General features: G+C 36.3%; 1 protein-coding gene and 1 long non-coding RNA gene across 8 annotated transcripts; both read left to right on the forward strand.

Annotated features, from left to right (window-relative positions):
• The first annotated feature begins 863 nt into the window (after window positions 1-863).
• LOC103424962 (disease resistance protein RPV1-like) lies at window positions 864-9,042 on the forward strand. Of its 7 annotated transcripts, none has more exons than XM_029100879.2 (8): window positions 864-1,402; window positions 2,329-2,375; window positions 2,483-2,587; window positions 2,702-2,792; window positions 3,510-4,191; window positions 5,546-6,653; window positions 7,066-7,347; window positions 7,436-9,042. In XM_029100879.2, the coding sequence occupies exons 5-8, from the start codon at window positions 3,542-3,544 to the stop codon at window positions 8,765-8,767; spliced, it is 3,372 nt and encodes a 1,123-aa protein (XP_028956712.1). In that variant the 5' UTR covers window positions 864-1,402; window positions 2,329-2,375; window positions 2,483-2,587; window positions 2,702-2,792; window positions 3,510-3,541; the 3' UTR covers window positions 8,768-9,042. The 7 variants fall into 7 exon arrangements, with proteins under 7 accessions (XP_028956712.1, XP_028956714.1, XP_028956713.1 ...); XM_029100881.2 differs by having other exon boundaries at window positions 874-1,402; window positions 7,610-9,042; XM_029100880.2 differs by having other exon boundaries at window positions 881-1,402; window positions 3,294-4,191.
• A 4,903-nt stretch (window positions 9,043-13,945) lies between these two features.
• LOC139195123 (uncharacterized) lies at window positions 13,946-15,944 on the forward strand. Its single transcript, XR_011579761.1, has 2 exons — window positions 13,946-14,346; window positions 15,592-15,944. It is a non-coding gene; the product is annotated as an uncharacterized lncRNA (long non-coding RNA).
• Window positions 15,945-16,659: the final 715 nt, after the last annotated feature.

The following is a 16,659-nucleotide window of genomic DNA, read 5'->3' on the forward strand; positions in this document are numbered from 1 at the left end:
ACTACGATTATCTTTGGGTCGATAGACGTCTATCTTCGATAGATTATATATTGAATAAGGATGGTTTACCGTGTCCACATTAAGTCTTGTTTTGGTTTGAGTGATTTAGGATGACACAATGGTGTGGTTTGTGTCGGGTCTTTGCTCCTTATATCACTTTGAAGTAGTTTATTTGTGTTATATTTGTTGGTTGTTCCTTGGTGTGAAATTCCTTGTAAGTTTTTGGCTTTGCCTCGGTTATAAATCTAGTTTACAAAAAAAAAAAAAAGTTTGTGTTATTATTTATGGATTTTTTTATTAAGGGGATGTAGTCAAACTAAGATTTTAAAAGGATTTTAAAAGTGATAGATTTAATAGAATTTAAGAGGATTAAAGACTCCTACAAAATTCATATGGATTTTTAAAGAATTTGAATGGATGATGGTGGATTGTTGTGGAAGGATTTGAAATCCGAGGGGGTGAGGTTGGATTCTTTTTAGTCTTGGTTATATATACTTTTGGCTCTCAAATCCCACAAAATCCACAACTTATTGAAATCCTCCAAAATCTTAATTTTTTTAATATACTTAGATTTAGATGAATTTTTAAAATCCTTTAAAATCTTTTAATTGACTACATCTAGATTTCAAAGGATTCTAAAATCCTTTAATTGACTATATCTAAATTTAAATGGATTCTAAAATCCTTTAAAATCTTTTAATTGACTACACTCTAATTTCAAATCACTACCCCGTAATTTTCGAAAGCACAAAAAACAGTTTGTGCCCTTTAATTTAGTATATTTAAATCTTTTGGTTTTATTAGCACAATAGTTTGTGTATTCCTTCCAAGTCTGGACACAATTATATTTTAATATTAATTTTATTGATCAACACCCTACATCCCACTCAGTTTTAGAAGCAGCCTCACCCATACTCCGCCTCCCTCATATTCTTTCTCACCTCTCTCTCTCTACCTTCTCCAGACAAATCGTGGAGGCTCTTGAGCTCCATCATTGCCAGAATCTCTTAGCAGAAACCTTCTGCACGCGGTGAATGAAGGTTTGGGAAGATCGGATCTGGTAGGGAGGGATCAGGGGAGGGGGTGGGTCGGGTTTGGGAAGATCGGTGGATGTAGAGCCTGAATCGGGAATCGCGTTGGGATCCGAGTCTGATAGGGAGGGATCATGGGAGTGAGGTGCGTCGGGTTAGGAGATGTTTGTGAGAGAAGAGCAGGTGCGAGTCAGAGAGGGAGTGAGGAGTCGTGGTCCTCGTCAATATTTCGTAGCCGTCGTGGAAGCCTGCGAATTCGGAGTCAGCCGCACCTCCGGTCGTAGGAAGTGGAACCTTCTTCAGCTAATTAATTAAGTGAGCAACATGCAATTAGCAAAGGAAGCCAGAATCGAAGTAGCCAGAGAGATAAGGTAATACAATGGTTTGTGAAATCTCTATGATTTTAGGAGTAATCAACGATATCTTACTACTTCAATATTTTATAAAACTATTTTTCATATATTATACAGCAAGCATTGTAAAATGTGGTTATTAAATACACAAACAGTGATGAAATCTGTGGATGTGGACGGCCGTGGATTTAGTTCAGGATCATTGCTTTGTATATATTGTAAGGACTTAGTCAGGAGGAGTAAGGACCACGTTGTTATTAGACAGGCCGGTTCGAATTCTAGGCTTAATTCTCGTTTGTTTCCATTCCACTTATGTGTGTAATAAAATTTTGCTTAATCCGATGTTCTATTTGTGTCTCTGGAACAGTCGCATATCTTTTTGCTGAATTGTGATGTTTGCTGCAATTTTCTACTCAAGGGGGTGTATTCAATTGGGATTTTAAGGGATTTTAATTCTTTTAATGAATCGAGGGGTATTCAATCAGGATTATAAGTGATTCTCTGAAATTCTAGGTGTATTCAATTAGAATTTTAAGATAGTTTATTAAAATCCGTAGAAATCCAGGTGTATTCAATTAAGATTTTAAAGAAGTTTATAACATTCCAGGTGTATTCAATTAAAAATTGATTTTAAAGAATTTGAGAAAGTTGAGGAATTAGAGGGAATTGAAGAGATTTCGTAGTGTATTTTAAGCATCCACAAATTTCACCTCTTCACATGAGATTTCGAGGGAATTGAATCAAAATTTTATATGGAATCTCTACAAATCAATTAAACTCCATAAAAATCCATGGATTTATAAATCCATTAAAATCTCTCACATTCTCAATTGAATACACCCCCCTAAGACATGCTTGGTGACTGGAAGTTTTTTGCTTGGAATTATAGATATGATTTTGAAAAGTTAATTCCTTTTATTGCTTCTTGGTGTTCGTCATTGCAGATGCTCATTAAGGATATAAGGTGATGGGTACAATGTTAGTAATAAAGGTTAGTTTGTTGACAGAGCCTGAACTATTGAATAATGTTGCAACTCTCCCCCATTTTCCTGATGCTCTTTCCTCATGTTTTTTTGTCATGCCATACTTTGTTTTTAGGTTCATCTGTAAGTTTCTGCTGAATCTGCGAACCAGTTTTGGCAGTTGGTTGTTGATCCTGCCACCAAAGAACTATTGCATTATACTGAGAAGCCAGAGACTTTTGTATGTAATAGATGCAATTACTGTCCCAAAATTGTTCATTTAGTTGGTGCTTGATGATCTCAATTCTTTGTTCCCGGCCCCATTATGTAAGGGTTATCTATTTTCTAAATGCAGGTGAGTGATTTGATCAATTGTGGTCTATATGTATGTACTCCCACATATTTTACTGCCATTCAAGGAGTCTCGAGTCATCAAGAAGGCAAAGGTTGGTCTTTTTCTTTACTGGCATTATATTTGTGGATTGGTTTGCACTTGGGATCAAATTCTGGCTCTAAAATATTATCACTTGATTTGTAATTCATTTTCATAAGGATTCGACTTGATTTGTAATTACTGAGAACAAATTTGGCCTCAACACGGGCTATTTACTTTTATCCCTATTAAGTAAATATTCATGAATCTTTCACAGTGGATGAATCATTTATTTTATTGTTTAGGTGAGATACTAAAAGGATTTTGTTGCTTACATGGTGCTTATATCTGTATGAATCAATTGTAGAACTAAATTTTAGAAGCATGTTTTAGCTCTACCCTTAGTTTAATTGGTATCTTGAATGTGCATGTAAAACCAGCCGAATAATTTCTTACTGATGGTATTACTATTTGATTTCATTTTGTAATATTTGATATTTGTTTTTTTATTTTATTTTTAATATTTAATCTTTTGGGCACAATAACAAAGTTGTACAAACATGGCTTGGAAAAGTCATCTGACACAGGTGTCAGAATAGAGGCACAAAAACTCCTGATTGGTGCTTACCTGTGTCAGCACAAACCACCTTATTGTGCCCAATGACCAAAGGGCACGCCCATAGAGGGCACACATGATGTTTTAGTTGCTGCACTGTTGCTTTTGCCGGGCACATATGATGGTGTCCTTGGGCCTCATAGGGCACATATAACTTTTAGTGTGCAATGGCAGTTTTTCTTCTAGTGTGAGAGAGACACAAACAGATGGATGGTATTGAAGCTAATATCCCCCCTCATCGAGAAAAGAGACACAAACAAATGGATGGTATTGAAGCTGATATCCCCCCTCATCGAGAAAAGAGACACAAACAGATGGGTGGTATTGAAGCTGATATCCCCCCTTGTCGAGAAAAGAGACACAAACAGATGGATGGTATTGAAGCTAATATCCCCCCTCGTCGAGAAAAGTATGATGTGTTTATCAATTTCAGAGGTGCGGACACCCGCCTTGGTATTACCAGCCATCTTCATGCTGCCTTACTTCAGAAAAAAATTGAAACCTACATCGATTACAGACTTCAGAAAGGAGAAGAAATCGGACCTGCCCTTCTAGAGGCAATCGAGAAGTCCACGCATTCGGTGATCATTTTCTCACAAAACTACGCTTCTTCCACATGGTGTTTGGATGAGCTTGTGCATATACTCGAATGCAAGGAAAGATATGGCCAGAAGGTTATACCCGTATTCTACGACATCAATCCATCTGATGTACGAAAACAACACGGGAGTTATGCGGGTGCATTTGCTCAACTTGAAGAACGTTTCAAGGACAGTATTGATAAGGTGCACAAGTGGAGGGCTGCTTTGAAGACTGCAGCTGATCTGTCTGGGTTTGATTATTCAAACAAATATGGGTAAGTAACTCATTCTTTAATTTGTATAAAATTATAAATTTTCTTAAACTTGTGACAATTTGATTTGTGCTAAGATTTGGTGAAGCATTACTATATATTATAAATTTTCTTTAAACTTGTGACAATTTGAGTTATAAATTTTCTTTACACATATTTACAACAACTCTATCCGCACACATTGTACAATCATATTTACAATTCTACTTACATATATACTAATTAGCTTTTTTGAACTTCCTTGATCAACACATGGATTTTTTTTTTTGCTCTCATATGTATGCTTCTATGTTGCAAATTGAAAAAATAGAAGTTGTTAATATAAATCAATGACATTTTAGTGAAGATGACGGAACACAAGTGTAATTATTGAGGAGAGACTCTCAGTTGCTTCCAAGCTTTTCATGTTTTATGTCAACAGACACTAAAAATTGGGTAACTTGGCATATCGACAGAAGGTTCAACATCCAAATCAGGTTTAAGCAATTCATCAGGCTATATGTCCTCCAAGAAATGTTTGGGCCCACAATTTGATCTGTGGTACTCTTATTGTATGGTTTTGGGGGAACAAATCTTAACAAATATAAGAATCACCCTATTTAGTTCTCTTCTTCATAAGGGATAATCTCATACAAAAGAACTCGAAACAAATTCAAGGTAGAGCAAGCTAAAGATTTAGAAGATAAGGACCCCTTTTATCATCATCTAATACTAAGCATTAGTCTATACACCGTGAAATTCAATAAAATATGCATCACCCATAAATATACAAAACCCATCAAACAAAAGGAGGGGTTTAGAAGAATACTCGTTCTCTCAGGAATCTGCTCCAGAAGATTTCTTAATCTTTCTCCAGAACCGCCGAAGAAGACAACCCACTCATCCCTCTCTCTCTCTCTCTCTGCAATCCCTACAACTCCCTCTCTCTTTCACTCTCTGTAACCCTTCCACTTACTGAATCGTAGGTCTCATACAAACAGGTCTTACTTGCCCCTGTTCAACATCTCTCCCTCTACCTCTCCCTTGCCCTTCCCCTCCCCCTCTCCCTCCCCCTCCCCCTCCCACAATTGCACGCCTCCCTCTCTCTGTCTCTCTGTAATTAGTTGTACCCTATTTAAACGTATCTGATTTCTCTTTAGGGTTAACGGTTTAATTAGTGAGGCAAGTTTACTTTCATCAATAGATAGTCGGTTGAATGCTATAATATGTAAGCACACTTAGTTGAGGAGAGAATAACAAGAATTTTTTTTCTTCACAAATATACGGTGTTAAACCTTTTAGTATATTTCTTTATTTACGTGACAAATTTTTTGACATGCCTTTAAGACTAACTATTTCATACATATATATATGCCAGGACGGAGGCAGATCTAATTAAGAATGTTGTCGATCATATTTGGACAAATTTGAAATGTGAATCATCATGTGATTTAGAGGGCCTGGTTGGAATTGAAAGCCACATCGAGCAAATTGAATTGCTACTGGGCATTCATTCACAGGACGCTTGCATCACTGTAGGTATTTGGGGCATGGGTGGTATTGGCAAGACCACCCTTGCTGAAACTATATTTCACAGACTCTCTTCTAAATTCGAAGCTTCTTGTTTTCTTAAAAATGTCGGGGAGAAATCAGAACCACCAGATGGACTAGATTGCTTGCAAAATAAACTTCTGAGTGAGATATTAGGGGAAGAAGGTCTATCCATAGGATCAACTGGTGTTCAAAATAGGCTTAGTCGCACAAAGGTCCTCATTGTTCTTGATGATGTGAGTAGTCCAATGCAAATGCAACTTTTAGCTGGTGATCGTCTTCGGTATGGCACTGGAAGTAGAATCATTATCACAAGTAGAGATAGGGACACACTTAGACAAACTGTTAAAGAGGATAATATCTATGAGGTTAAGGTATTAAAACCAGATGACGCTTTTCAGCTCTTCTGTTTGCATGCTTTCAAGGATAACACTACTCGTAGAACAGATTATGAGGAGTTGGCGAAAAAGACCGTGGATTATGCCAGACGCGTTCCTTTAGCTCTTACAGTTCTGGGGTCCTTGTTCTTCAGTTGCAACAGCAAAGAAGACTGGGAAGATGAATTCAACAAATTGAAACAATCTCCCAGTGAAGATATCCAGAAAGTGTTGAGAATAAGTTATGATAGATTGGGAAAATATGAGAAGGAGATATTTCTGGATATAGCATGTTTTCATAAAGGGAAGAAAGTGAATGAGGTAAAGCGAATGTTAGATGTTCGTGGATTCTTTCCGACATCCGGAATTAGAATTCTCATTGATAGGTCTCTCATATCAATTTATTCAGATAAATGGAAAGGGGAAATCATAGAGATGCACGATTCGCTACAAGAAATGGGAATGACAATTGTTCGGGAACAATGTATTAAAGATCCTGGTAAACGGAATAGGTTGTTCACGAATGAGGATGTCCATCGTGTACTGAAAAGTAACACGGTAAGAGTTAAATGCATTCAATTTTTTCTTTTATTTTTTAAGAAAAAATAAATAGCAAACTTTAGATGATAACACAACAAAGTAAAACTCATTTATAATAAAGAAGTCAGATTCTTAAAAAATTAATTTGAATGAATTTTTATTGAAAAAATGTTATTCTTATTATTTATTTATACCATCATTTGTACCTTCTCTCTAATAAAGATGGGACCCAAATGCGTTGATGGGTCCTATGCTCTATTAGAAAGATGGTAGAAGTGATGGTACAACTAGGTGGTAAGAGCCACTTGGTACTACGAAACTTGTGCGTCATCACCATCGCAAATACTCTACATTATTCTAGAACTTTGTTGAATTCTTTTTCCAAATAAGCATTACATCTTACCATGTTAAACTTTGTTCTTATTGTCAGGAAACTCCAATTGTTGAAGCCATTGAACTTAGTACGTCGTATGAGAGTGAAAAGCAACCATTGAACTTCAAACTGATGTCAAACCTATTAATGCTTATTGGGCATACTTTTGGATTATTAGACTACAAATCGGCCGCTTCTCTAGACCTTCCCGATTCTCTTCGTTACCTTTACTGGTGGGGATATTCACTGGAATCTCTGCCGTCAAATTTTTCCCCGGAAAATCTAGTTGAGCTTCATATGCCATGGAGCCGAGTTAAGAAGCTCTGGCAAGAAGACCAGGTATATTATATGCCTATTCTATTTCTTGTATAAAATTAAGTGTAGAAATTATATGAATTTTTGATATTTCTCTCTCCTCTTGTTACAGAGACTTGTGAACTTAGAAGTGATCGATCTGTTTCACTCTATGTATCTAACTGAAGTTCCAAATCTCTCTGGGAGTCTAAAAATTGTGAACATAAATCTCTTTGGCTGTGAAAGTTTGGTTGAAATTCCTGGGTATTTTCAAGATCTTGACGAGCTTACTCATCTTGATCTTCAGGGATGCAAAAGTCTCAAGTATCTTCCAGAGATGCCAAGAAATATTAAATACCTGGATTTATCTGAGAGTGGTATAAAGGAGTTGCCCCAATCAGTTTGGTCTCATGAAAAAATTTCTTACTTGGGTATAAGTTCGTGTGGATACCTTGAGAAACTTCCAAGCAACAGGTGTAAGTTGAAAGTCTCTGGTTCATTTTATATAAATTCCTGCACATCTCTTTCCGAGTTTTATGAGCTTCCCAGGGATATAAATGAATTATCATTGGTTAGTTGCACGAGACTTGTGAGTCTACCAACCAACATTTGTAAGTTGAAATATCTCAAGGGACTCAATCTTTCCGGATGCTTTAAACTTGAAAACTTCCCAGAGATCTTGGAGCCAATGGAACATTTGAAGTCCTTAAATTTAAGTGGAACAGCGGTTCAAGAGCTACACTCATTAATTGAGTTTCTCCCTGCTCTCAAAAGACTTATACTAAAACGTTGCAAAAGGCTTTCAAGTATGCCAAAGAGCATTTGTAAGTTGAAATATCTCGAGGTACTCAATCTCTCCAGCTGCTGTAAATTTGAAGACTTACCAGAGATCTTGGAGCCAATGGAACATTTGAAGTTTTTAAATTTTAGAAAAACAGCGGTTCAAGAGCTACACTCATTAATTGAGTTTCTCCCTGCTCTCAAAATACTTAACCTACAACGTTGCAAAAGGCTTTCAAGTATCCCAAAGAGCATTTGTAAGTTGAAATATCTTGAGGAACTCAACCTCTCTTGGTGCTCCAAACTTGAAAACTTCCCAGAGATTTTGGAGCCAATGGAACATTTGAAGTCTTTAAATTTAAGTGGAACAGCGGTTCAAGTGCTACACTCATCAGTCGAGTTTCTCCCTGCTCTGAAAATACTTAAACTACGATTTTGTAGAAGCCTTTCAAGTATCCCAATGAGCATTTGTAAGTTGAAATATCTCGAGGAACTCGATCTCTCTTGGTGCTCCAAACTTGAAAACTTCCCAGAGATCTTGGAGCCAATGGAAGATTTGCAGTGCTTAAAATTATGTGGAACAGTGGTTCAAGAGCTACACTTATCAGTCAAGTTTCTCCCTGCGCTCCAATGGAATTCACTGTTCTCCGAGGCAATGGAAGATTTTATGGAAGATTTTTGGTAAGTGGAACATCGGTTGAACAGCGGTTAAAAAGTCGTTTTTAAAACCACTGACAGATGTAAGCAAGATCATAAAGTTAAAGGGTAGGGGAACTTATAGCTTCCAAAAGTTATGTTCGTGGTCATACTATATAGGCGCATAACTGTAACCATGGACGGTGTTCATGCCTGCACTATCAGCTCGAAATGTCATATGCAATAACGTCATGTTCTCTTTCAATGTAATGTGGCATGATGGATGGGTAGTCATTCTATCAATCAAGATTGCACATTCAGACATGACTCGATTTAATTGTATTTATGGATGTTTGTATGTCAATTGGCCAGCAAAAAATTACTCCCAATTACAAATAAAATTTTATATCTACAAAATACCTATGGCATACTTAAGTTTTACATCTAAATACGAACACATTAGGCAAAGGATGAACATCCAGCAGCAAAGCATCTCGCAGAAAAATATGCTTGATCTAGCCTGCCATGTTGAGGAATTCAAGCTAAATGCCACCAACTAAAACATTGTCAATCATCCACCACCCAAAAGAGGAAAAATAAACAACTATAATTACACAAAGGCTAAATAGCCAAAATGGTCCTGAGATTTGCATAACTCATCACTTTGGTCCCTAACATTTCAAATCAATAAAAGTGGTCCTTGAAATTGTCCACAATCCATCATTTTGGTCATTCCGTTAAAAATTCCGTTAAGTGTCCGAAGCTCTTGGCCGGAAGTTTGGGCAATTTTCAAAGCTTCGTAACTCAATTGTTTCTTAACCAAATTCGACTCATAATATATCAAAATGAAGATAGGAAAGTGTAGATTATACCTATTTGGAAGCCCAATGGCTACCGGAGATGACCGGAAAATAGCCTCAAAGTTGACTGGTCCAAGGGAAAACTGGAAAACTCGCCGGAAACTGGGTAAACTTTAAACGTTCATAACTTCTTCAATACTCAACGAAATCAAGTGATTCAAAAATGAAAATCATACTTTTTGACTAGACGAAGAGAATGGTACCTTTTTAGATGGCTAAATCGCCGTGGTTTGGCCGGAAAACGGCTCAAAAGTGGCTAACTCGAGACCAAGACAACCATTTTCGAGCTGTTTTCCGGCCAAACCACATCGAGTTAGCCCTCGAAAAAGGTATCATTCTCTTCGTCTCATCGAGAAGTATGATTTTTATTTCTGAATCACTTGATTTCGTTGAGTTTTGAAGAAGTTATGAACGTTTAAAGTTTACCCAGTTTCTGGAGAGTTTTCCAGTTTTCCCTCGGACCAGTCAACTTTGAGGCTATTTTCTGGCCATCTCCGACAACCATTGGGCTTCCAAATTGGTATAATATTATTCTACAATTTCCTATCTTCATTTTGATATATTATGGGTTGAATTTGGTTAAGAAACGATTGAGTTACGAAACTTTGAAAATTGCCCAAACTTCCGGCCAAGAGTTCTGGGACACTTAACGGAGTTTTAACGGAATGACCAAAATGATGGATGGTGGACAATCTCAGGGACCGCTTTTATTGATTTAAAATGTTAGGGACCAAAGTGATGAGTTATACAAATCTCAGGGACCATTTTGGCTATTTAGCGTTACACAAATATAATCATACACACTACAATATACATCCACTTATACATATAAATATATATATATATATATATACACACACACACAAGCATATACATATAGAGAGAGTACCCAATACCTATTTGGGGGAGCCAATGGTAAATTTGAAGTTCTTAGATTTAAGAGGAACATCGATTCAAGAGCTACATCAATCGAGTTTCTCCCCGCGCTCCAAATAATTCAATGACATGATTGCAAAAGGCTTTCAAGTATTCCAAAGAGCATTTGTAAGTTGAAATATCTCGAGGAACTCGATCTCTCTTCGTGCTCCGAACTTGAAAACTTCCTAGAGATCTTGAAGCCAATGGAACATTTGAAGTTCTTAAATTTAATTGGAACATTGATTGAAGCGCTACACTCATCAATCGAGATGAGCCTGAAGTCAATGGATCAAGTGATTAAGCCTGAAGCAAATGAAAGTGATGATCATGGGTGTGCAGCCGGTGGAACAGGAGATGATTCCGACTTTTAATCCAACAATCTTAACATCATTATCCGCTAGAGTTAGAAAAAACTTTACGGTAAATTTTTACTTTGAGAGCTCACTTGTCCAAGAAGTAAGATTGACAAATAGGTAAGGCTTTTATTATTTTCGTATTGTTTATACATTATAAAGCACAAGTTATGGAGAAGTGTGTAATATCCTATATGTTATGTTTAAAACTTGATTTATAAGTCCAGCGGCATCTTAAAATTCGCCTTTATATCATAAACTTAGACTTTAATTAATACGCCATGCTCAAGGCAAAGTAAAAATCTCACGATCAATCGCGATAGTTTGAACAATCGACACTACAAAAATACGTGATAGTTCGATGGTTGAACTGAAATGGGCGAAAAATATGGATGGCCCAATTGGACTAACACCGGCTAAACTCAGTGTTCTTGTTTGAACCACACAAAGATCAGCAAAACAAATTTTATTAGAGCGGGTAAAAGAATTACAGCACATTAAGGCTGAGAAACGAAGCCCCAGTTTAATAATACAATTATCAAATTTGTAACAACGATAAAACTATAGGGGTCTTCGCTTCAATAGGACTAGGAACATTCCAAAGTTAAGGAGAAAAATTATACGTCGCGCAACAAGCTAAAGGAAAAAAAGAATGAAGAAAAAGAGAGATGCATACACAAAGAAATGAAAAACAAAATTTCCAAGTACCTTTTATCGGCTTCGGTGGCTTCCTTGAACTTTGAGTTCTGTGAGTTAACCTCCTCTGTACTCAGTTCATTTACAAGATGTTTCTCCAGTGATGGTACTCTGGGTTTCTGCTAATTGGCCTGCCGCTTTTCCTCAGCATGAGAATGAGCAACTGGCTTTGGTGGCCGTCCTCCCGCTGGGGGTGCCATGTGCCAAGCACCAGGCCCAGGCATCAGTTGCTGTTGAAAGCCTTTTAAAGTGAAAAATAAGAGATTATTCTCCACCAAAGAAAGACATGGTTTCAAAAAATAAAAAGTGATTTGTTTTATGGATGAATACCAGATGCAAGTCTCCGGGCTACATTGCCAGCATTAGAGTAATTATTTGCAAGTTGAAAATTATTGGATACATCAAACATAACATTGCTTGGTAGCACTGCTGGAAGAGGGCTTTCCTCCCTAAACCGCTTCATCAAATATAGTGCAACACAAAACTCACTGACAGAAAGTATGTTATCGTTATCCTGATTGAATAAATCTCACGCCTGCTTTAAAAGGTTTTTTTTAGCCAAAATGGTCTATAAGATTATCATACTCCTCAGTTTGGTATCTGAGATTTAAAATCAATAAAAGTGATATCTAAGTTTGTCCATCATAAATCATTTTGATCATTCCGTAAAAGATTTCCTTTAAATAAGGACAAAATGACAAAAATACTCTCAATTTTTGAAAAATCATTTTGGCCCATTGTTTATTAAGTTGGGGGTATTTATGTCATTTTGGTATTTATTTAATAGAATCCTTCACATAATGACCAAAATAATTGGCCATGGACAAACTTAGGGACCACTCCTATTGATTTCAAATCTCAGATACCAAAGTAAGGAATTATGTAAATTTCATGGACTATTTTGGCTAAAAAGTCGCTTTAAAACCACGGACGGATGTAAACAAGATCAAAAAGTTAAAATAGTAGGGGAACTTTTAGCTTCCAAAAGTTATGTTCGTGGTCATACTATATAGGCGCATAACTGTATGAGCATTTAACACACTCTGAAATTCATATAAAATAACGGATTTGGATCCTCTCCTGAGCTAATGGAGAGGATCCTCTTGACCAATCATTTTGGGCCGTTGGATTTTTATCCAACGACTACAAATAAGAGGTTCTTTTAAAATTATAATAATTATAATAAAAGATCATTTTAAAATTATAATAATTATAGCCGTTGAATAAAAATCCAACGATCTACGATGATTGGTCAAGAGGATCCTCTCCATTAGCTCAGGAGAGGATCCAAATCCTAAAATAACGACATGTTCTCTTTCAAGATAATGGGGCATGATGGGTAGTCATTCTATCCTAGACTGCACATTCAGACGTGACTCAATTTGATATTATTTATGGATGTTTGTATGTCAATTGGCCCACAAAAAATTACTCCCAATTACAAATAAAATTTTACATCTACAAAATATATATTGCATATGTGAGTTTTCACATCAAAATACGATATATTATATATACATCCATCTGCATGGAATTTAGAACACAAAAAAATCAAACTCTCTTCTACAATCTTAAACCTTCTTACTGAGAGAAGCATAAAGAATGTGCCAGAAGTCTAGTTTTTCGGTGATGAAATCTCGACTTAGATCATTAAATCCTGGTGAAGCAGACATCCGTAGAATTACAACCACATAGTAGGGACGGAATTCTATTTCAAGGACATTACGGTACGTAAGCCTCGATCCTTAATTTGTCTGTTTAATATTATTTCGTTTTGTTCATACTCTGTTAAATTATTTGTTCGCATTTATTATTTATTGGCATATATAAATTTATCATTAATTGTTAATATTTATCCAACAATCTTAACTGTGACAACCCGTCCCAAATTTTATTAATTTGTAAATGTTAAAATGTGAAATTACGAAAATGCCCTAGAGACGAAGGTTTTGACTCTCATTGACTAGCGTGTTATGAGATGTACTAAATATTCTTTTAGCGTATTCTTGAGGTAATTGACGATACGAACGAGTATGTGCAAGCGGAAGTGAATTTGGAATGACAAACCAAAAGTATTTTGAAGAAATAACATTTCTAATTATATTATATTATGACATACTAATTAAGAGGACAAGTGTATGTGTGTGAGTGGGTGTGTGTGTGTATGTGATGGGAAAAGGGGAAGAAAAAAAGAAAAAGAAGAAGAAGAACAAGAAGAAGAGAGAAAGAAGAAGGGCTGCTGCCCAACCAGAAAGAAGAGAGAATTGAGGGACCAATCAGAGGGAGAAGAAAGGAGGGAAATGAGGGAGAGTGAGGAACAGGGGAAAAAGGGGGAAATGGGTAACCAACCCGTGACCAGTGCAAAACCGTCCACTTCTTCATATTTTTTGGGTGGTTTTCCATCGGATTTCTCACGAATTGGACCAAGTCATCACTCCCAATCATCATCTAACCCTCCATTTTTCCCATTATCACCCAAAATTGGAAGGAATTTGAGGGTAATTGAAGGGTTTTTCAAGGGAGTGCGCCAGAGGTGGGGTGGTGGCAATCCACCATTTATGAAGCAAATCCCATCAACCACCACCACCATTAGACCCCCCTTGAAACCAGGAACAAAGCCCAGGCAGTGATGGAGGCATTGGAACAAGTTTGGAGGTCGAATCGAACACACCAAAAATCTAGGGTTCCGGCGGGTTTGAGCAAAATTGGAGCTTTTCCCGGCCAAATTGGCCTTGGCTGCAGGTGCCGATCGTTTGTGACGCCTTGATGTTCGTGCTAGGAAGTTGTAGCGCGGACTCCAGGTGAGTGGATCTTTCCTTGCTCATCTTATGTTTCATGATTGATAATTCTATAAATGCTTTTAAATAAAACTGAGAAACTTATGCCATGACATATATGTATTTATATGTTATAAAATACTATGAGATGGTTGAGTTAGATTTCATCGTGATATATCCAGATGTGTATTACTATAAATGATTAATACGAACTACGAATGTCTTGATCCCTGTTTAGGGTACGTAGGCAGTCTAACAAGACGTTAGGTGCAGCCATATAATAAATGAGAATGAATAATCGAGACAATAGTCTAGTTTGGGAAATTGAGTAGTTTGAGGGACATTGGTGGAAAGAGTATAAGAGTTAACCCTATGTTTTAGTTTTTTAAATGTTGATTATAAATCATTGCGTGAATAATCAAGAAAATAAATAGTTTGGGAATGGGGCACTACAGTTTAGACATTCTAGACCAATTGTTTATATGTTTATATGTCTGGAAATATTATGAAATGTTTTAAGATTAGATTTCATCATGGCATATCCATACGTATATTCCTTGCACATAATTATTGTGAATGCTCTGAAGTGCAAAGGTAAATGCAGGACACACAGGTAAGTTCAGGTAAGTTTAGGTAAGTTCAAGTAAGTATACGGTATTAGTTAAACTGATAAGATATGTGATGAGATATGAATATGTCGTATAGGTCACTAGAGGTGACTCCGACTTGTATGCTAGCCATGATTGCTAAGATATGTAATGAGATATGAATATGTCGTATAGGTCACTAGAGGTGACTTCGACTATGTGATGAGATATGAATATGTCGTATAGGTCACTAGAGGTGACTTCGACTTATATGCTAGCCATGATTGCTGAGATATGTGATGAGATATGAATATGTCGTATAGGTCACTAGAGGTGACTCTGACTTATATGCTAGCCTATATGTGATGGAATGCTAGCATATATAATGAATATACATGATGATCTAGCATATGTGGTGAATACGTGATAAGCTAGCAGACATGATGAATATGCGATACGTTAGCATATGATTATAAATATGTGAAGCATGACTTGAATTTATATATGTGTGTGTGTGTGTGTGTGTGTGTGTGTGTGTGTGTGTATAGATATATGTATATTTTTGTATTTTAATTCTAGAAATTATACAGGGATTGTAGCGAGGGGTTATAGAAATTTATATGGTTTCTATTAAAATTTTATCTACTGGGTCACTCACCTTTGTCTTGTCTTCACCCTCTAGGTCTTCTTAGCTGTGTTTTCTTATCGTCGAAGGTTCGTGGCGATCCTTGGTACTGGAAATTATTTCCAGGGTATGATTCCCAATTCACTCTTCTGTACTTACTTATGCTCTAACATCACGTGTGCAATGGGTTATTCCCGCTCACTAGTGCACTCTAGTATTTAGGCACTCTTAGGTTTAAATTTATTCACAATTTTTCCACATCATCATACTTTATGGCTTCGTCACATTCCAGGTGTCGGCCAACACGGCTCGATTCGGAGTCTTAGTGGATATTCCGGGTCAGGGTGTGTCATATTTTGAACGTGTTTAAAAATAGAGAAAATAATATTTAATAAACAACTATTGAATCACATTATTTCTATCCCATTATGAGGTTAAGCTCACCCCCTCCCCCTTAGTGTATATAATATCGTTTGATAAAAAAAAAATCATTTGACAACTAATTTAATCACATTATTATCCGCGTGTGAAAGACCTTTTTTTATAACTGGCATTACACGCCTCTTAAGATGTTTTGAACGTGTTTAAAAATTGAGAAAATAATATTTAATACATAACTGATTGAATCACATTATTACTAACTCATTACGAGGTTAAGCCCACTCCCTTTCCCTTAGTGTAGATAATATCGTTTGTTAAAAAAAATCATTTGACAACTAATTTAATCACATTATTATCCGCGTACGAAAGACTTTTTTTATAATCGGCATCACACGCCTCTTAAGATGTTTTAAACGTGTTTAAAATAGAGAAAATAATATTTAATAAACAACTGATTGAATCACATTATTTCTAGCCCATTATGAGGGTAAGCCCAACCCCCTCCCCCTCCCCTTTAGTGTAGATAATATCGTTTGTTAAAAAAAAAAATTTTGACAACTAATTCAATCACATTATTATCCTCCTCCGAATGACTTTTTTTATAACCGGCATTACATGCCTCATAAGATGTTTTGAACGTGTTTAAAAATAGAGAAATTGAATCACATTATTGTTAGCCTATTGTGAGGCACTAATTAAAAAAAACAAACAAACAAACCACAAAAACATTAATTATTAAAAAAA

This window comes from Malus domestica, chromosome 04 (assembly GCF_042453785.1).
Source record: "Malus domestica chromosome 04, GDT2T_hap1".
Lineage (NCBI taxonomy): Eukaryota > Viridiplantae > Streptophyta > Magnoliopsida > Rosales > Rosaceae > Malus > Malus domestica.